Raw genomic sequence first — 15,153 nt, 5'->3', positions numbered from 1 at the left:
CTTGGTGCCCAGGCTGTCAAGCCTGCGTGTGGGTGGTTGACAGGTAATTCTTCCTAGGGCGGAACGGAATTATCACCAATAGTTTGTCACTGACATACACAATGATATTTATTTTCATGATTAATAACCAAAAATTTAGAGAGACTACTACACAGGGCCAGTTCTGGCCTCTCCTTTTCTGCCCCCTTATGCCAGAACTGCATAAAAGAGGACAACATTGCTAGTACTCTCTGCATCAGACGACTAATTAGCGTCCCTTAATTTGGCTTTTATGCATCAGTGCAGGATGCCAAGGGGCATATGCCATTCTCTGGGCAGAAGTCAGAAGGTCTCATGTTGGCTTCATGCTAGCAGGTAGGGAGTGGTTGTGGTAGTATATAGAGCAGGGGAGGGAGTATATTTAACAGATGGGGGGTATTGGTATATAGAGCAGGGGGTGGGGGGGCGGTGGGCAGTATACTGAGGGCCAGGCTGGCTACTCCCGTATCCTCCTGCGACAGGAATTTTAGCTAGTCCAGGAAGAAGCATTTCACACCTTGCTGGAGAGAAAGATTTGGGGATGGGGTGGCAGGTGTCATAAGCCCTGAAGGTGGCGGCAGAAGGCGACCGAGGGAGACCGGGCGAGGAGGGCGGAGCTGAAGGGCGGGCCGCGGAGGGGACCGGGGGGCGAGCTGGCTCGCGGTGAGGCTGGCCTGCGGGGGCCTCCTCCCTGGGGCGGTGGAGACCCGACCGGGACCGGGATCCACGCGGGGCGGGCCGGGGGCGGGGCGCGTGGGGGGCGGGGCCCGGAGGGGGCGCGGAGGCGGGGCCGAGCGCCTCTGCAGCCGCCGAGCCCGGGAGCGGTCCCTTGAGCGCGTCCCGCCTGGTCCCTGCCGCCGCGCCTTAGCCCCCGCCATGCTCCTGCTGCTGGGGCTGTGCTTGGGGCTGCCGCTCTGCGCGGGGTCGCTGGGAGAGGCCTGGCCCCGGGATGACACTTCGGAGCAAGTAAGTAGAGGTGGGAGGACCTAGGGATGGCTCCGGGCGCGGGCTGCCGTCCCTTCCCACCGGCTTCTCGTGGCGCGTGGCTGTTGGACAGACGCCCTCGGATGGGTCCTGGACGCGAGGAAGGAGGGGTCACCTCCACCTCCTGTCACATCGTACCCCCTTCTGCTCTCGGTTCCCCAGTCTTCTCCTGCGCTTCCCCCTCTATTGGTCACTCTTGGCGATCGCCCGGAGGGTGAACTTCCTGCAGAATTGTGTCTGGGACTTGAAAGTCCTGCACAACCAGATCTTGGCTCCCGTTATCTGCGCGGATTTCTCCTAGTTTGTTGCGTGACGTTCATTGTTGGGAGAGAGCCCCCAGTTAATTGCAAAGTTTCTTCCTCAAGATGCATGTAGGGGGTAGTGTGTTAACTACCGTCGTTCCGAATTGTTGAGGGAAAAAGCACAATCTAGGAGAAATTCCAAACTCCCAGAACCCTCCACTTTCCCCATCTGAAAGCCAGGGTAACACGTTTCCCATCAGGTTCCTATCAGTGGGTTAGCCGTTTAAAGGTGGCCTGACGGGGAGGACCAGAACCCAAGGCTCACTTCCCCTAGTTAATATTCTGTGCGTCTGCCAGGAGTTCATGTTTTAAAAGGCCTAACCTCACAGGTGGTTAAGTCCTACATGTATGAACGCTCAATGCCATGTCTGAGGAACAGCAAAGCCTATTGAAAAATATACGACGAGCTGAGACAGATGTCAGCCTGAAGACCTCATGGGGGAAGTGGCTGTGCCCCAGTTAAAGCAGGCAGTGCTTACCTGCATCTCTGGGTGCTGTTCACACACGCCTCATTTAAATTATTTTAAAATTGTGTAGCTTAAAGCGTGTTTCACACGATGGGAACAGGAGATAAGTAGGCTTACTTGTCCTCTTCCTTTTCCAGCACTGTGGTTTGAAGAGCAGATCTGGAAGGTGGTTACTCTCTGGTTGAGTCTGCACGTGGATGTGATTTCTGCAAAATAAACTAGGTGATCCTTCTCTTGTAGGCTTGTCAGGAGGAGGAACCAGTAAAAATTCCAGGAGGGGAAGAGGTAGAGTGGGGAAAGTGCAGGCTTTGGATCCAGAAAAGAAAATCTGGCCTTCACTTAGCCGTTTACAGTTGTGTGGCCTGGACAGGCTGTGTAATCTTTCTGGGCCTTGCTTTCTGCTTGGTCGCAGCAGAGAATACACCTCCTCTCGAGTATGCTCGTAAGGATTCAGCGGCTAGTTTGTGCAAAGGATCTGGTATGCAGTGGGCACTCAATAAATGGTAGACGTGTTAGCAAAGTGGTTAAGGGCACGGGCTTGGTGTCAGGCTGCCTGGGTTTGATTCCTGGTCCTGTCACTTGCCAGCTCTGTGATCCTGGGCAAGTCACTGGGGGCTTCAACTTCCAATTCTTTAAAATGTGGGCACTACTAGGGTGTAAAAGATTGCACAGTTAATAGGCCTCAAGTGCCTGGCCTGGTGTCCGCATTTACATTAGCTCCTGCTGCTGGGCTTGGACGGCTGAAGCTCAGAGGGAAGGAATTTGGGGTAAAGAGCTTGAAACTTTTGTGGGGGGGGGGTGGAGGGAAGAAAGTGTGGGAGAAACTGAAACAAGGATTATATTTATGAGTTAGGAGGAGTGATGAAAGTGCCTGCATCTGCCAGAGCAAGTGGGCTTAGCAGTCTAGACTTTTCCTGCACAGAGTGACATGGCTTTGGCCCCTTTTAGGGATTCTTGCTGCCTCAAACCACAGCACTATTTATTCATCTTGAAAATGACTAACTCAGACAGAAACTGCAAGATGCGAAGTTCTATGAAAGTTTGCGATTTTACCTTTTTATCTCTATTAAAAGGTGTGTGTGTGTGTGTGTGTGTGTGTGTGTGTGTGTGTGTGAGTGATGTGGGATTTAAGAACACAGGCTCCAGAACCAGATTTCCTGGGTCCAAATCCTGGCTCTGCACGTACTGGACAGTTACTTACTGTCTGTCTGGGAGTCTCTATTTACCCATCTCGAGAGTGAGAATGATGAAATTAATTAAAAGGAGTTTGAAGATTGAAAGAATTAATATACTTAAAACAACAGCACGTAGGCGTGTAGTTGGTGCTTATTCTCCATAATTATGGTCTTCAAAGTTACATACAAACTTAATTGTTAAATGTAAATGAATATGTGAATTTTATGTAAATTTCAACTTACATGAACATGACCCCTTGGCTTGCATTGCAACTGCTACTTGTTATTTACCTTCATTTGTCAATATCACTAATGACACCTTAAATTCAAGCTCCTTTCTCCCCTCGGGCCCTCTGCCCCATTTGTTACCCATAGCGGGGGAGGGCTATCAGCAGTGGTCTTCAAACGCTGGTGTGCAAATAGACGCTCAGGAGCTCATTAACTGAGGGGCGCCTGGGTGGCGCAGTCGGTTAAGTGTCCGACTTCAGCCAGGTCACAATCTCGCGGTCCGTGAGTTCGAGCCCCGCGACGATCTCGCGGTGCGTGAGTTCGAGCCCCGCGTCAGGCTCTGGGCTAATGGCTAATGGCTCGGAGCCTGGAGCCTGTTTCCGATTCTGTGTCTCCCTCTCTCTCTGCCCCTCCCCCGTTCATGCTCTGTCTCTCTCTGTCCCAAAAATAAATTAAAAAAAAAAAAACGTTGAAAAAAAAATTTTTAAAAAGGAGCTCATTAACTGCGCAGACTCCTGAGCCCCCACTCCCATCCATTTAGATCCATTAGGTTTGGGGTGGGGCTCAGGGGATCCTGATACAGATGATCCTCGGACCACACTTACAATAATACTGCTTTAAAAGAACCTTCCAGGAAATTAATGTTAAAAAGGAAGTCTCTTGTATAAAGTCAGCCTGTTACAGATGTATCTGTTTCCCAAGTTTCAAACTGATATGGCTTCTTTAAATCAGGATAGGGCTGTATTCCTCTTATTACAAAAGCAGTTTTTCATGTACAAAATAATGAAAGTGACTAATTGTTGCATGTTCAAAATGTCCCAGAGAGTTTGCTAGTGGCTCTGTGTAAAAATAATAAGAAGCAGTAAAGGATATGGGTAAGAGCACTCCGAGCCAGACTGCCTGGGTTCAAATGCCCATTCCCAGCACTAAGTGGCTGTGTGTACTTGGGCAAGTGACTTAACCTTTCTGGATCTCAGTTTCATCATCTGCCAAAAAGGATCATTACTCTCATCTGCAATTAAAGTTTTACATTTTTAGAGGTAAATAAAGTTTACATAACTGGCAGGGCTCTCTTAAAGAAAAAGTATGTCAAATTATGACCACCAAATTAGGTGCTAAAGTGAACATTTATTTAGGATGATAAATCACAACAAATGCCTCATTTTTATAGGCTGGCAAACGCCGCGGGTGTCTCCCATAGTTAAGAGACTGTACAAGCGAGAGGTTCTGAAGCTTACGTTTTACTAGCCTCTAAGTAATAGTAAAATAATAAACCCACTTCTGCTCTTACGATTATTGTGAGGATTAAGTGGGTTAATCCAGGCAAAGTGCATGCATTCAGTAAGCACTAAAGTAAAATGAGCTACTTTTATTGTCTTTGGACGGCCTGGTTGAATCTATGACTTACCACCGCAAGGAAAGTCTCCGTGTGCGTACTTTCCAGGAGAACCATGGGAATCCGCCCAGAGGAAGTGACATACCCAAGGGATACGTGCAGAGCCCGGGGTAGAACCCAGGTGTGCTGAGTGCCAAAGCCAGGCTTTCAAGGACTCCTCCAAAGGCAAAGCCACTTTCATATTTATAACCTAATGGAATTTGTTTCGATGTGATTTTTATTTGTGGCTCCTGGAATAGGGATGGTGTTGAGTATAGGCTTGTGGTGACCACATCGAGTGTGGGGATGCTCTGATCCCCGGAATTGAGAATTTCTGGGAGTGTTAATTTTTTATAATCTGTCGCTAGCAACCAAACCTTTGCATTCAGAAACACAAATCAAGAATCGAGACGACAAATTTTTTTGTTCCTGTTTTTGTACTTAACTCTTTAACAAGTAAAGTCCGTAAAAGATTTTGTGAGCTCCAGGCCACTCTGTACCATCTCCTTTATGTGCACGGGTGTGATTGGAGAATTGGAGTCGTCACGCTGAACCGGAAGGAGGTTATTGTGGGAGAGAGTCCAGAGATGTACTTGCTCCTGAACCAGCCAGCTCTCGTTTCCTTGAGTGGGAGGGGGAGGGAGGATAGGGATGTATAGAGAACCGGGTCATTTTCCTAACCAGCACTCTTCCCAAACCTTGGATGCTCCACAGAAAGCGATCTGGCCTCCCGTGTTTCCAGGGTTTGGTTCGGAGACCCCAGCAAGTTCTCTGTTGCTAACGAGGGACTGGCTCCATTTAAGAAGGTGGGGCCGTGGATGGAGACCTGAGCTTTTTGTGGTGGGGGGGGGGGGCTCCTGAATCCCCTCCTTATTTTCCTAGAGGCAAAGTCCATTTCCCTTGTTTTTCACAGGTGAAGAAAAGAAACAGTGACTTGCCTAAGGCCAGTGGCCGTTTTTTTTTTTTTTTTTTTTTTTTTTTTTTTAAAACCTACCTGGAAATGGTTTGGAGTTGTAACCCCAAACTAAAGTTTCTTCTTCCACGGCTGGGGTTATAGGCATCCTGAATTGCAAATAGCTGAGCAGCCTGTAGCAACATTACTCCGAAGGAGTAAAACTTCTGTGTGAGTCATTCAGAGTTACCTACACGAATTGTTCTCAGCCCAGGTGACAGATGGTGACTCCAGTGCCTTTCCAACTACGTTTTGTTTCAGGCCCTGTAACAGATCTCTGAGGCACTGACTTCTGAGTTCCTGGATCTTGGTTTCAGGATTGCAGACATCCTCAGGGGACGTGGGCCACCTGTAGGTCGGTTCCTAGCACAGAGCCCTGTAGGAACTCACGACTTCAGTCCCTTGATGGCGGTGTGGCTGAGGTTAGCCCAAATGCAGTGTCCTTTGGATCTGTTACGGGACCTGGGGTCACAGACCCAGGGATAGAGCTCCAGTGGAAGAGTAGAGGGAATGAACTCTGTCTTCACGTCTCTCTTCAGTCATCCTGGGTCATTAAAACATCCATGCCAAGAGGGAATGTCTGTGTTCTACATATTGAGTGTCTTTCACCCTGGTTAGAATTGGGTTTTGCGTTTTCCTCTCCTCCCATGCTCTTCCCATTTATGGACTTCTTGGAATGCTCTAAGGGTGTTTCTCTTCTCTTCTACTCGTGATCCAACACTGTGATATATCTTGGGGAACAAGTACAGTCCTTAGTCAAATTATGAACATTTAAGCTGTGCCTGTCATCTTACCTAGAGCTAGGCTAACTGATGACGTAGATGGGGGATTCTAGACTCCAGAGCCGTGACTGTTAGTACTATATTCTTTGCACAAAGGAAATCTTCACCTACCCCCACCTCCTGGCAGTGAGTGCTGCTTGGTCCATACATATGGGAGAGGCCGTGGTGGATCTCTGAAGCTGTTTCTCAGCATAGTTCCTGTTGAACCTGATTCTCCGTCCATTTCTCCTGTCCTTTCGTCCACTCCCCAAACCCCTACCTGGCTGGTTCAACCGTACCTCCATCGTAAAGCTTCTCATCGGTATTTGCAGCCTAGCAAACTCTACTTTTTTCCGTTTCCTTTGTAACTTACAAAAACGACCCTGTCTGTTAAGTTGTCATGAGCACAGTTCTTTCTTTCAAGTTTTATGGTATGGTCCTCGATGGCAAGGATCCTGGCTTAGGTTTCTCAGTAAATATTATGGCCTGGAAATCTTCTGTTCTGATGCTTGAGAAGGAAGCTCAGCTCCGTAGGAGCAAAGAATCTTTTTGGAGCTCTCTGGCAAGTCTATGGTTTGGAGCCCCAAGCTCTTGAGATTACTGTTCGTGGCAGCCCTTGACAGTGAGCTGGAGTCAGTTACATATCTGTTCTTGAACCCCACTCCCAGGGAAGCACTTGAACAATAAGAGGGATCAGGAATCCCTAACTAAAAACAATGCTGATGACATTGGTGTGATTTCCAGAGCCGATCCTAGCTGGCACCAGGAGTCTGTCTGAACCGAGAAGTTTTGATTCTGGTTCAATCTCGTTTAAACTTGGACTGAAGTGTTGCCATAGCGATCCCCTGAGACATAAGATAGTCATCTCAAAAATGAAAAACCAACTTCTCTTGTTCTCCTTAAAGCTTGTTTATTTTCTTGGAGAACTTATTTTACAGAGGAGGGAACTTCAAAGAAAATACTTTAGATCAATCACAGATCATAATACCTGGGAGGGGCTGGGCTTTCCCTCTGACCAGCGCTATGTTAAGCGGTCCCCAGCCTATTCCACAGTTTGAGGAAGGGAAAGACCTGAGATGAACCTGCAGAGCTGGTGGAGACCTTGCCCAGAAAGCTTCCCTTGGAGAGTGGCTCAGACATCACCCCTCATTGTAGAAAGAGAAATCAGTATCATCCTACTAATTCTTTGGTTCTCATTTGGAGTCAGGGTGGTGGGTGTCAACCTAAATCCTGTGGTATTTCTTCTGTTCCATGCTCTGTAGAGTAGGAGGCTCTATAATGGCTTATAATGATAATTTATAATAGCATATACACATATATATATTTGTTTTTTTCAGGGGAGATCAGGAGAGGTTAGGGATTAAAACAGTTACTGTTATGACTTTAGTTTCCTAAATGGAAATATCTTTATTGCTTTTTTTTTCTTTTTCCTGTTTCGGAAGTAAAACGTGAATTTGTCAAAATGGGAGATAATACGGGGAAGTGTAAAGAAAAAGAGTTCAGCCACCCACAGGTAACAGCCATTACATTTCGGTATACATTCTACACATACAAACACGTGACTTACACACAACGAGATCATGTTAGATGTGATGTTTTGTTACCAGATTTAATCACTTAAAACGTGTCTGGATTTATTAATCAGGATAGGCTAGGTCACTGTGTGGTGACGATGTCTTAAAAATCTCAGTGTCTTAGATACCAAACATTTATTCCTTGCTTGTACAGCTCGTCTGTCCTGGGTTGGTGGGGGCCACTGGGAACTTGGGCTCGATGGGGCCACTACCATTTCCAACACTGCTGATTACTGTGCCAGAAAGAAAAAGCAGTTCTGTAGGATGGTCCACTGTAATTAAATCACTTAACCCAGAAGTGACAAATGTTACTTACATTCATAACTTCTTGGCAATAGCTCGTCACATGGCCCTGTCTTCCCACAGGGACCGAGGAAACACAGTACTTCTGCAGATAAAGATTCAGTAAAATGAACATTTATTGATGTATGGATACACATCATTATTTTCTGTAGCTGTATTCTAATTGATCTGTGTATCATAATATACTTAACCAGACCTCTTTTTAAGACTATTTTAGGCTATTTCTAATTATTAGCAATTGTTTTAAAAGTTGCAAAGAATTTTCTTATTTTTTTTCTGTTATTTGTTTTCTCTCATGGGACTTTTCTGTTAAGTAGGGTTTCTAAATCAAAAAACATGCCTACTGGTGTGAATGTAAAAATGTTGCAGACACTTTGGAAAACAGTTTGGCAATTTCTTGAAAAGTCAAACTTAAATTTACCGTATGGCCCAGGCACTCCCCTCCTGGATATCTATGTCCAACACAAAGACTTGCGTGTGAATGTTTATGTAAATTTAGCATTATTCACAATAGCCAAAAAGTGGAAACAACCTGAATGTCTATCACCTGGCGAACAGATACACAAAATGTGGTCTATCCATACAAAGGAATATTATCTGGACACAAAAAGGAATGAAGTACTGATAAATGCTACAACAGGGATGGCCTCGGGGCACCTGGGTGGCTCAGTCGATTGGGCGTCCAACTTCGACTCAGGTCATGATCTCTCGTGAGTTCGAGCCCGTGTCGGGCTCTGTGTTGACAGCTCAGAGCCTGGAGCCTGCTTTGGATTCTGTGTCTCCCTGTCTGCCCCTCCCCGACTTGTACTCTGTGTGTCTCTCCCTCTCTCTCTTTCAAAAATAAATAAAACATTAAAAAAATTAAAAGAAAACAGGGATGACCTTGAAAAGATGATGCTAAGTGAAAAAAGCCAGTCATAAAAGACTGTGTATCGTATGAGTCCATTCCTGTGAAACGTCCAGAATGGGCAAGCCCACAGGGACCAAGTAGATTAGTGGTTGGGAGGTGACAGCTAAGGGGTGCAGGGTTTCTTTTTGACATAATAAAAATGTTCTAAATTGATGGTGTGATGGATGTACAACTCGGAATATACTAAAAAAAAAACTAACCCGTACACTTTAAGTGAATGAGTTATATTTGTAAATTACACATCGTAGAGCTGTTAAAAAAAAGATACTCATAAAGTCTAGGCATATTTTTCAAGCTTTTGATCTGCATTATCAAATTGTCCTCTAGAAAGGATGATTTATTACTCACAACAGTTGTCGTTAACACTTTATTTAAGCAGTGATTTGCTATGAATGATGTTCAACAAGCAGCTAATAAGACTTTTAAATCAGTCCAGAGTGGCTGATTAATTAATACAATTTTTAATGAGGATTTTATCACCTTCTCATGCCCCTCTTCCACATGTGAGAAAGTATGGTTAAACCAGAAAAAATACAGTAAGAAAATTCAAGGTAAATTCGGTTTTGCTTGCAGAGTTTCCTCAAGTTTTGAGTTGAATAATTGAGCCCATCAGAGTAGAACTGAATACATTTACTCATTGTAATAGACAAAAAGAGCTTTATTTTCAAGCCAGGAATACAGTGAAACAGAGCACAGACATTCTGATGAATTCTTTCTTTTTATCATTTCATACTTAATTGTGGTAACAGATAGAAGAACTCTCAGGTGAGGAGGTAGTGACATCATGGGTCAAGCAGTCAACCAGGACTCTGGGGGCTGAATTCTAGTTCTGGCCTGGCAGTGACTTAATTAAGGGTCCAATCTTAATTTCAGGGTGAGTAATTAATTAATTTTCAATCTGCTTTTCAGGATGGACAATCCCTTCTAGTAGGTTTGGATCGGTTTTAACCCCCCTCAGGTAATTCATTTAAGAATGGCCTCACAAGCCTATTTCATGGCTTTTTTCTTCTTACAGGTTGGATTCAGGGGACCGAGGCAGGTCAGACTGTTGCAGAGGCTGGTACGTATACTCATGGTGCATCTTCGATGTCCGTCCCCTCCTGTTGTGCGTGTTTTGAACCAGGCCCTGGCTCTGCTGGCAGCTTTTCCAAAGCTTGTAAAGTTGCATGTAGAAGAATCCTGACATGGGGGCGCCTGGGTGGCTCAGTCGGTTAAGCGTCCGACTTCAACTCAGGTCACGATCTCGCAGTCTGTGAGTTCGAGCCCCGTGTCGGGCTCTGGGCTGACGGCTCGGAGCCTGGAGCCTGTTTCCGATTCTGTGTCTCCCTCTCTCTCTGCCCCTCCCCCGTTCATGCTCTGTCTCTCTCTGTCTCAAAAATAAATAAACGTTAAAAAAAAAAAAATTAAAAAAAAAAAAGAATCCTGACATGAAACAGCGTAGCTTTTACAAGCCTTTCTTTAAGTGAACTTTTCTTTCCGGAAAGAGACCTGATTATTTCAGTAGGGCTCTGAGGACAAAGTTTGGGATTTCAGAGCCTTTAAAAAAAAGAAACAAAACTTAAATTAACCTATACATTTAATGGCTTTCTTACACAAGAAATAAAGGCTTTGTTGTGAAGTAAACAGCTAAAGCCAAGAAGTCACATTTGTAGGTGGCAGCTTCCTGTGATGGAGCTGAGCACGGCTCTCGGCGCATGTTGGGGCTCTCAAGTTGGAATTTGGGCACGTGATCAGGAACCCTAAGAGCTTACTTGACCCAGACTCGGTTCTTCCTTACCACTGCGGGTGCAGGGCCATATTGGGATGTGGGGACACACCTACCGGCTCTGGGATGTGGATTCTGCAACAGGTCCTCAGTGGGTAGGCATCTATCCAGGGCCTGTCTACACTTTGGTGCTGTGTGAGTCAGTTCTAGCTTTAGCACGACCGCCGTCACAATCATTCCCATCTTTGCCGGACTGGGGCGTTGTGTTCTTGTTATTCTTTGCTTGGCTTCCTCCCCCTTCCTTCTCCTGATCCTCCCAAGTTTATTAATCTCGTAGTCATTCTTTCATGTTTGTCTCCATGTTCGTGTGATTATAGACAGATAGACGATGAACATAAACATTGTTTATCCAGAATTGTGAGGAGTCTGGATTTTCCCCGGTTTACAAGCCAAGGAGTTAGTTTGGTGCCATTGCATGGATGCTGGCAGAGTACAGGAGACTCCCGGGTCAGAGACAGAGGGCGATCGTTGCTCACAGAGTAGCGGTGTTGTGACAGTCAGAGTCTGTACCGTTCCCGGGCGCAGTTCCCATATGGTCACACGGAGAGGGCCTGACGACACCTACACACGGGAGGAACTCTGCGCTTGGGACCCGGACTCTTTTATGAGGACTAAACCTGCCTGATCTTTGTCCCTCGAGGGGCGCGTTCTCTTTATTGTTCTAGATCTTAATCCAGCTTCCCCTTTGCTCTGGGGGGAGATACCAACTCCCTCTTCCAAATCTGTTCAGTGTCCAAACATCCTTGAAAAGACGGTTCAAAACAAACGTAGCTAGTGCCCCTGCTTGAAAAATATGCAGAAATAGCAGAGACTCATGGAAAATAGCCTCCTAGCGAGACCTGTACACATATTCATTCATTCATGCACACATCCGTGCACACGTTCATTCCAACTAAGAGGGTAAGCGTTTTTTTGGATGCTTACTATCTACCCTGCACCGCTGTAGACACTGGGAATACAGCAATGAATAAGACAGACAAAGGCCCCTGTCTTTCACAGAGCTTGAATTCTAAGGTGGGGTAGAGATAGACGAAAAAAAGACAAAGTGAATAAATAAATGACAAGTGTATGAGTAATGGAGAAGATGACAGGTGCCACTGAGAAAAAGAACGCACCAAGAAGACGGGGGAAACATAGACATTTGCAGATAGGAGATTTCTGATCATTGCTTTCAAACAGTGGGATCATGTGATGATGGCTAATGGTGACCGAGGGCTAACTGTGTGCCTCCACGTGTCATAACTCAGTCGCTCTTGTCCCGTTCTTTGAGACATTACAGATGACGAAGCAGAGACTCAGAGGGACTGAGTAACTCACCCAAGACCCACGCATTTGGGGAGGTGGGGCAGAGCCGGGATTTGAGGCCCATGTCTGGCATCTGTGTGTGCTCTTACCTAACACAGCACCCCGCCTTCTCAACTACGTCTCTTTTTTTCCCTATCTTACTCTTCTCAATCCACAGTATTTCGCGTGGCCTAACCGTATCCATTCTTTTCGATGGTGAAAAATATTCCATGTCGTGGGCACACCGTAACTTACGAAGCATTCTGCTCTGGATGAGCTTTAGATTTCTCTCCAGTTTTTTGTCCTTGGAAAAAATGCTGTAAAAAACTTTTTCTTTATTCTGTTATGTGGGTGCTTTTTATTCTATGGCTAGATTTTCAATAGGAGGATTGTTGGATCAAAGTGCATGGGCATTTTACATATCGGTGGATGTCGCTGGACTGCTTTCGAATCCTCGTGCCCTTAGTACTGTCTGTATGAATTCCCTTTCTATCTGCATCGATCAGCACACACATTTCTGCCAGCAGATGTGTGTTACTTTTTGACTTGTCAGTCTCTTAGATATACGCTGTTTGTCTCATTGTTCCTTTAGCATTTGCGTGACTACTTGTGAATGTAGACTTTTTTCTGTACATTTATTGGCCATTTAGAGTGGTTCTTTTGTGAAGTGGGGGTGTGTGTATCTTGTAACCATCTTTCTGTTGTGTTTTTTATCCCCTAGTCGTTGGTATGATGGAGATCTTTCTATGCCAGAGCTACTCTGTCTTCTGAATTGGAAGAATTCCCCCCTAAATGCGTCGTTTGTCGATCAACTTTGTTTATGCTGTGTTTTCCATATAAAAGTTTTCAGTCTGTTAGTAAAAACTAAGTTTATCTTTTTTTAAAATAGCTGAGTTTTCATCCTTGGTTTCCAAGATTTTCTTGACCCTTAGACTTAGAATATTTATGTAATCCCTTGGATTTTCTTAAAAATCTCTTAAGAATTTTAAAAGTCTTAATTTCACATGCATCATGCCTGTTTAAAATGAACTTTGTTTGTACCTCCAGCTGGTCCCAGAATGATCTTTCCAGCGGCCGACTTGGTCCCTCACTCTCTTCTGCAGATGTGTTTGCTGACTCCACATTGTCTATAGGATAAACTCCAGAGACATGTAAGGCCCCGTGTGATCTGGCTGTGGCCTGCCTCTTTAGCCTCAGTTTACCCCATGCATCTTCTATTTTATGCTCTAGCCATACCACACTAATCTGAAGGTCTGTGAACGTTCCCTGACCAATGAATAGAGTGTGGGTGGCAACAGCTGCTGTTCTCCCATCACTGCCAGCTCCTGAATCACAAGGATTTGCTTGATTTTCTTCTGAATTAATTAGATACCCTTTTTATGACTCCCTCTGGCAACACATACACAGAGAAAAATTATATTTTAAGAAGCAGGGGTATCTTTGTGCCCGCAGATCCGTGGCCCCTAACAGACACTGGCCTGCTTTTCACTGCCATCATTTAACCTCCCAGGGGCAGGACCGTGGCTTGGCATCTTCTTCAGATTTGTAGTTGGGGTTTGTTTTAAGCAGATGTGGTGAGACGCGGAGACCTGGAACTGGTCACCATGAAGGAAGGAGTTTATGCTCCCAGATCCCTAGGAACGGGAGGCCCCGTGATGGTCTCTAGGTATCTGGTACCTGGCCCTGGGGTGACTTGGGGAAAGGGCAGTATCGGCTTGGCGTGGGAAAGCCTGATGAAGGAGGTGGCTGGGTGCGGGCTCTGGACTGGCTGCTTGTGTATTGAAGGTAGGCTCACACAAGGGGAGTTTGCTGTCTCTAGGAATTAGCTTGCCCTGGGAGGGACTTTCTCTCCAGGAGCAAGGCCCCAAATGCCAGAGCATCAGGAAGATAGAAAATACAGTCTGTGCACAGGGAGCATGGTCCTGGGGGTTGTTAACGTCACTCAGGGTTAGTTGTGTGTGTGTCTGTCTCCTTTGTCCCGACTCCAGCCGTTACGGTTTATCTTTTGTTAGGAGGTGCACTTTTTTTTTTTTTCTACATGAAGATGACAGTTGCGTTTTTATGTTTCCTTTCCTCTAAGCATAATGAAATGTTGCTAAGTAGAACCTGTTACCACAAACAGGCAACTGGGAGCTATGCCGCTCTCTGTTTACAGAGGGATAAAATTGTCTCACCCGGGTGCAAATACGGCCCTCAGGGAGGCGCCTTGTGTGGAAGTCTTCTGCTTCATGCAGTGACAACATGGGCTGGGTTGCTTTTCTCAGAAAGGAGAGACGTGAAGGTTCGGTACAGATCTGTGGACCCAGAATCCACCAGCTGCCCAGCACCAGCCTTCTCCTCTACAAAGTGAGGAGGGGCCGAGTTGCATGACTTCTAAGGTTCTCTGCCATCTCCAGAATCGTTTCCTCTAACGGTCACTGGAAAACTGTTAGACCAGAATAAAACAACAAAAGGTTAATCTGGGAAGAGTCCTGGTTCTGGAAGATGCCGTCACAAACATTGCACCGTTACATTTCCAGATGGCATCTTGGGTAATTCAGGACATCCTCTGGGTGGCTTGATTTTAAGTGGCTCACATGAGTCACACACAAGACTTTGGTCCCTCGAGCAGCTCATGAAGACACTCCCTGCCTCCAACTGCTTTTCCAGTAGTTTAGCCTTTGTAAGAAAAATAGTGAAGCTGTTTTGTCACAGGAAGACTTGATTTTGCCTCCTATTTTCCAGTTGACATCCCCAAATAAAATAATGAGTTAAATATAAATATGGAAAACACGTTGGATTTTTAGGAACCGTGCACTGGGAAAAACTGAAGCCACTGTTTCACATCCTTCCTTTCATGACACATTTTCATGAAGCTCTGCCATTCCGAGTTCCGTGCTTGGCTTTGGGCTTTCGTTTCCTGACCGTCCAGGATTCTCCTCACACTGTGCCCCCCTTTCTAATTAAACTGCTCTGTTCTTTGTTCCAGGAACGAGCTAAGGTTCATTCCGGCTTCCGTGTCTTTTGTGTTTTCAGAATGTTCCTTTTGTTCTCTTTCACCACATACCAACTCTAC

General features: G+C 45.7%; 1 protein-coding gene across 1 annotated transcript in view; it reads left to right on the top strand.

The window, feature by feature from the left end:
* Window positions 1-802: 802 nt before the first annotated feature.
* The window catches only part of ITIH5 (inter-alpha-trypsin inhibitor heavy chain 5), a 78,306-nt gene continuing 63,955 nt past the window's right edge, over window positions 803-15,153 (top strand). The window contains exons 1-2 of the mRNA XM_049626780.1: window positions 803-984; window positions 10,065-10,109. Coding sequence (XP_049482737.1) covers window positions 895-984; window positions 10,065-10,109 — 135 coding nt within the window. The 5' untranslated portion in view covers window positions 803-894. The remainder of the gene's footprint in view (window positions 985-10,064; window positions 10,110-15,153) is intronic.

Source organism: Panthera uncia, chromosome B4 (assembly GCF_023721935.1).
Source record: "Panthera uncia isolate 11264 chromosome B4, Puncia_PCG_1.0, whole genome shotgun sequence".
In the NCBI taxonomy this organism is placed as follows: Eukaryota; Metazoa; Chordata; class Mammalia; order Carnivora; family Felidae; genus Panthera; species Panthera uncia.
The sequence above is the reverse complement of the archived record's forward strand: the minus strand, read 5'-3'. Positions and strand labels throughout refer to the sequence as shown.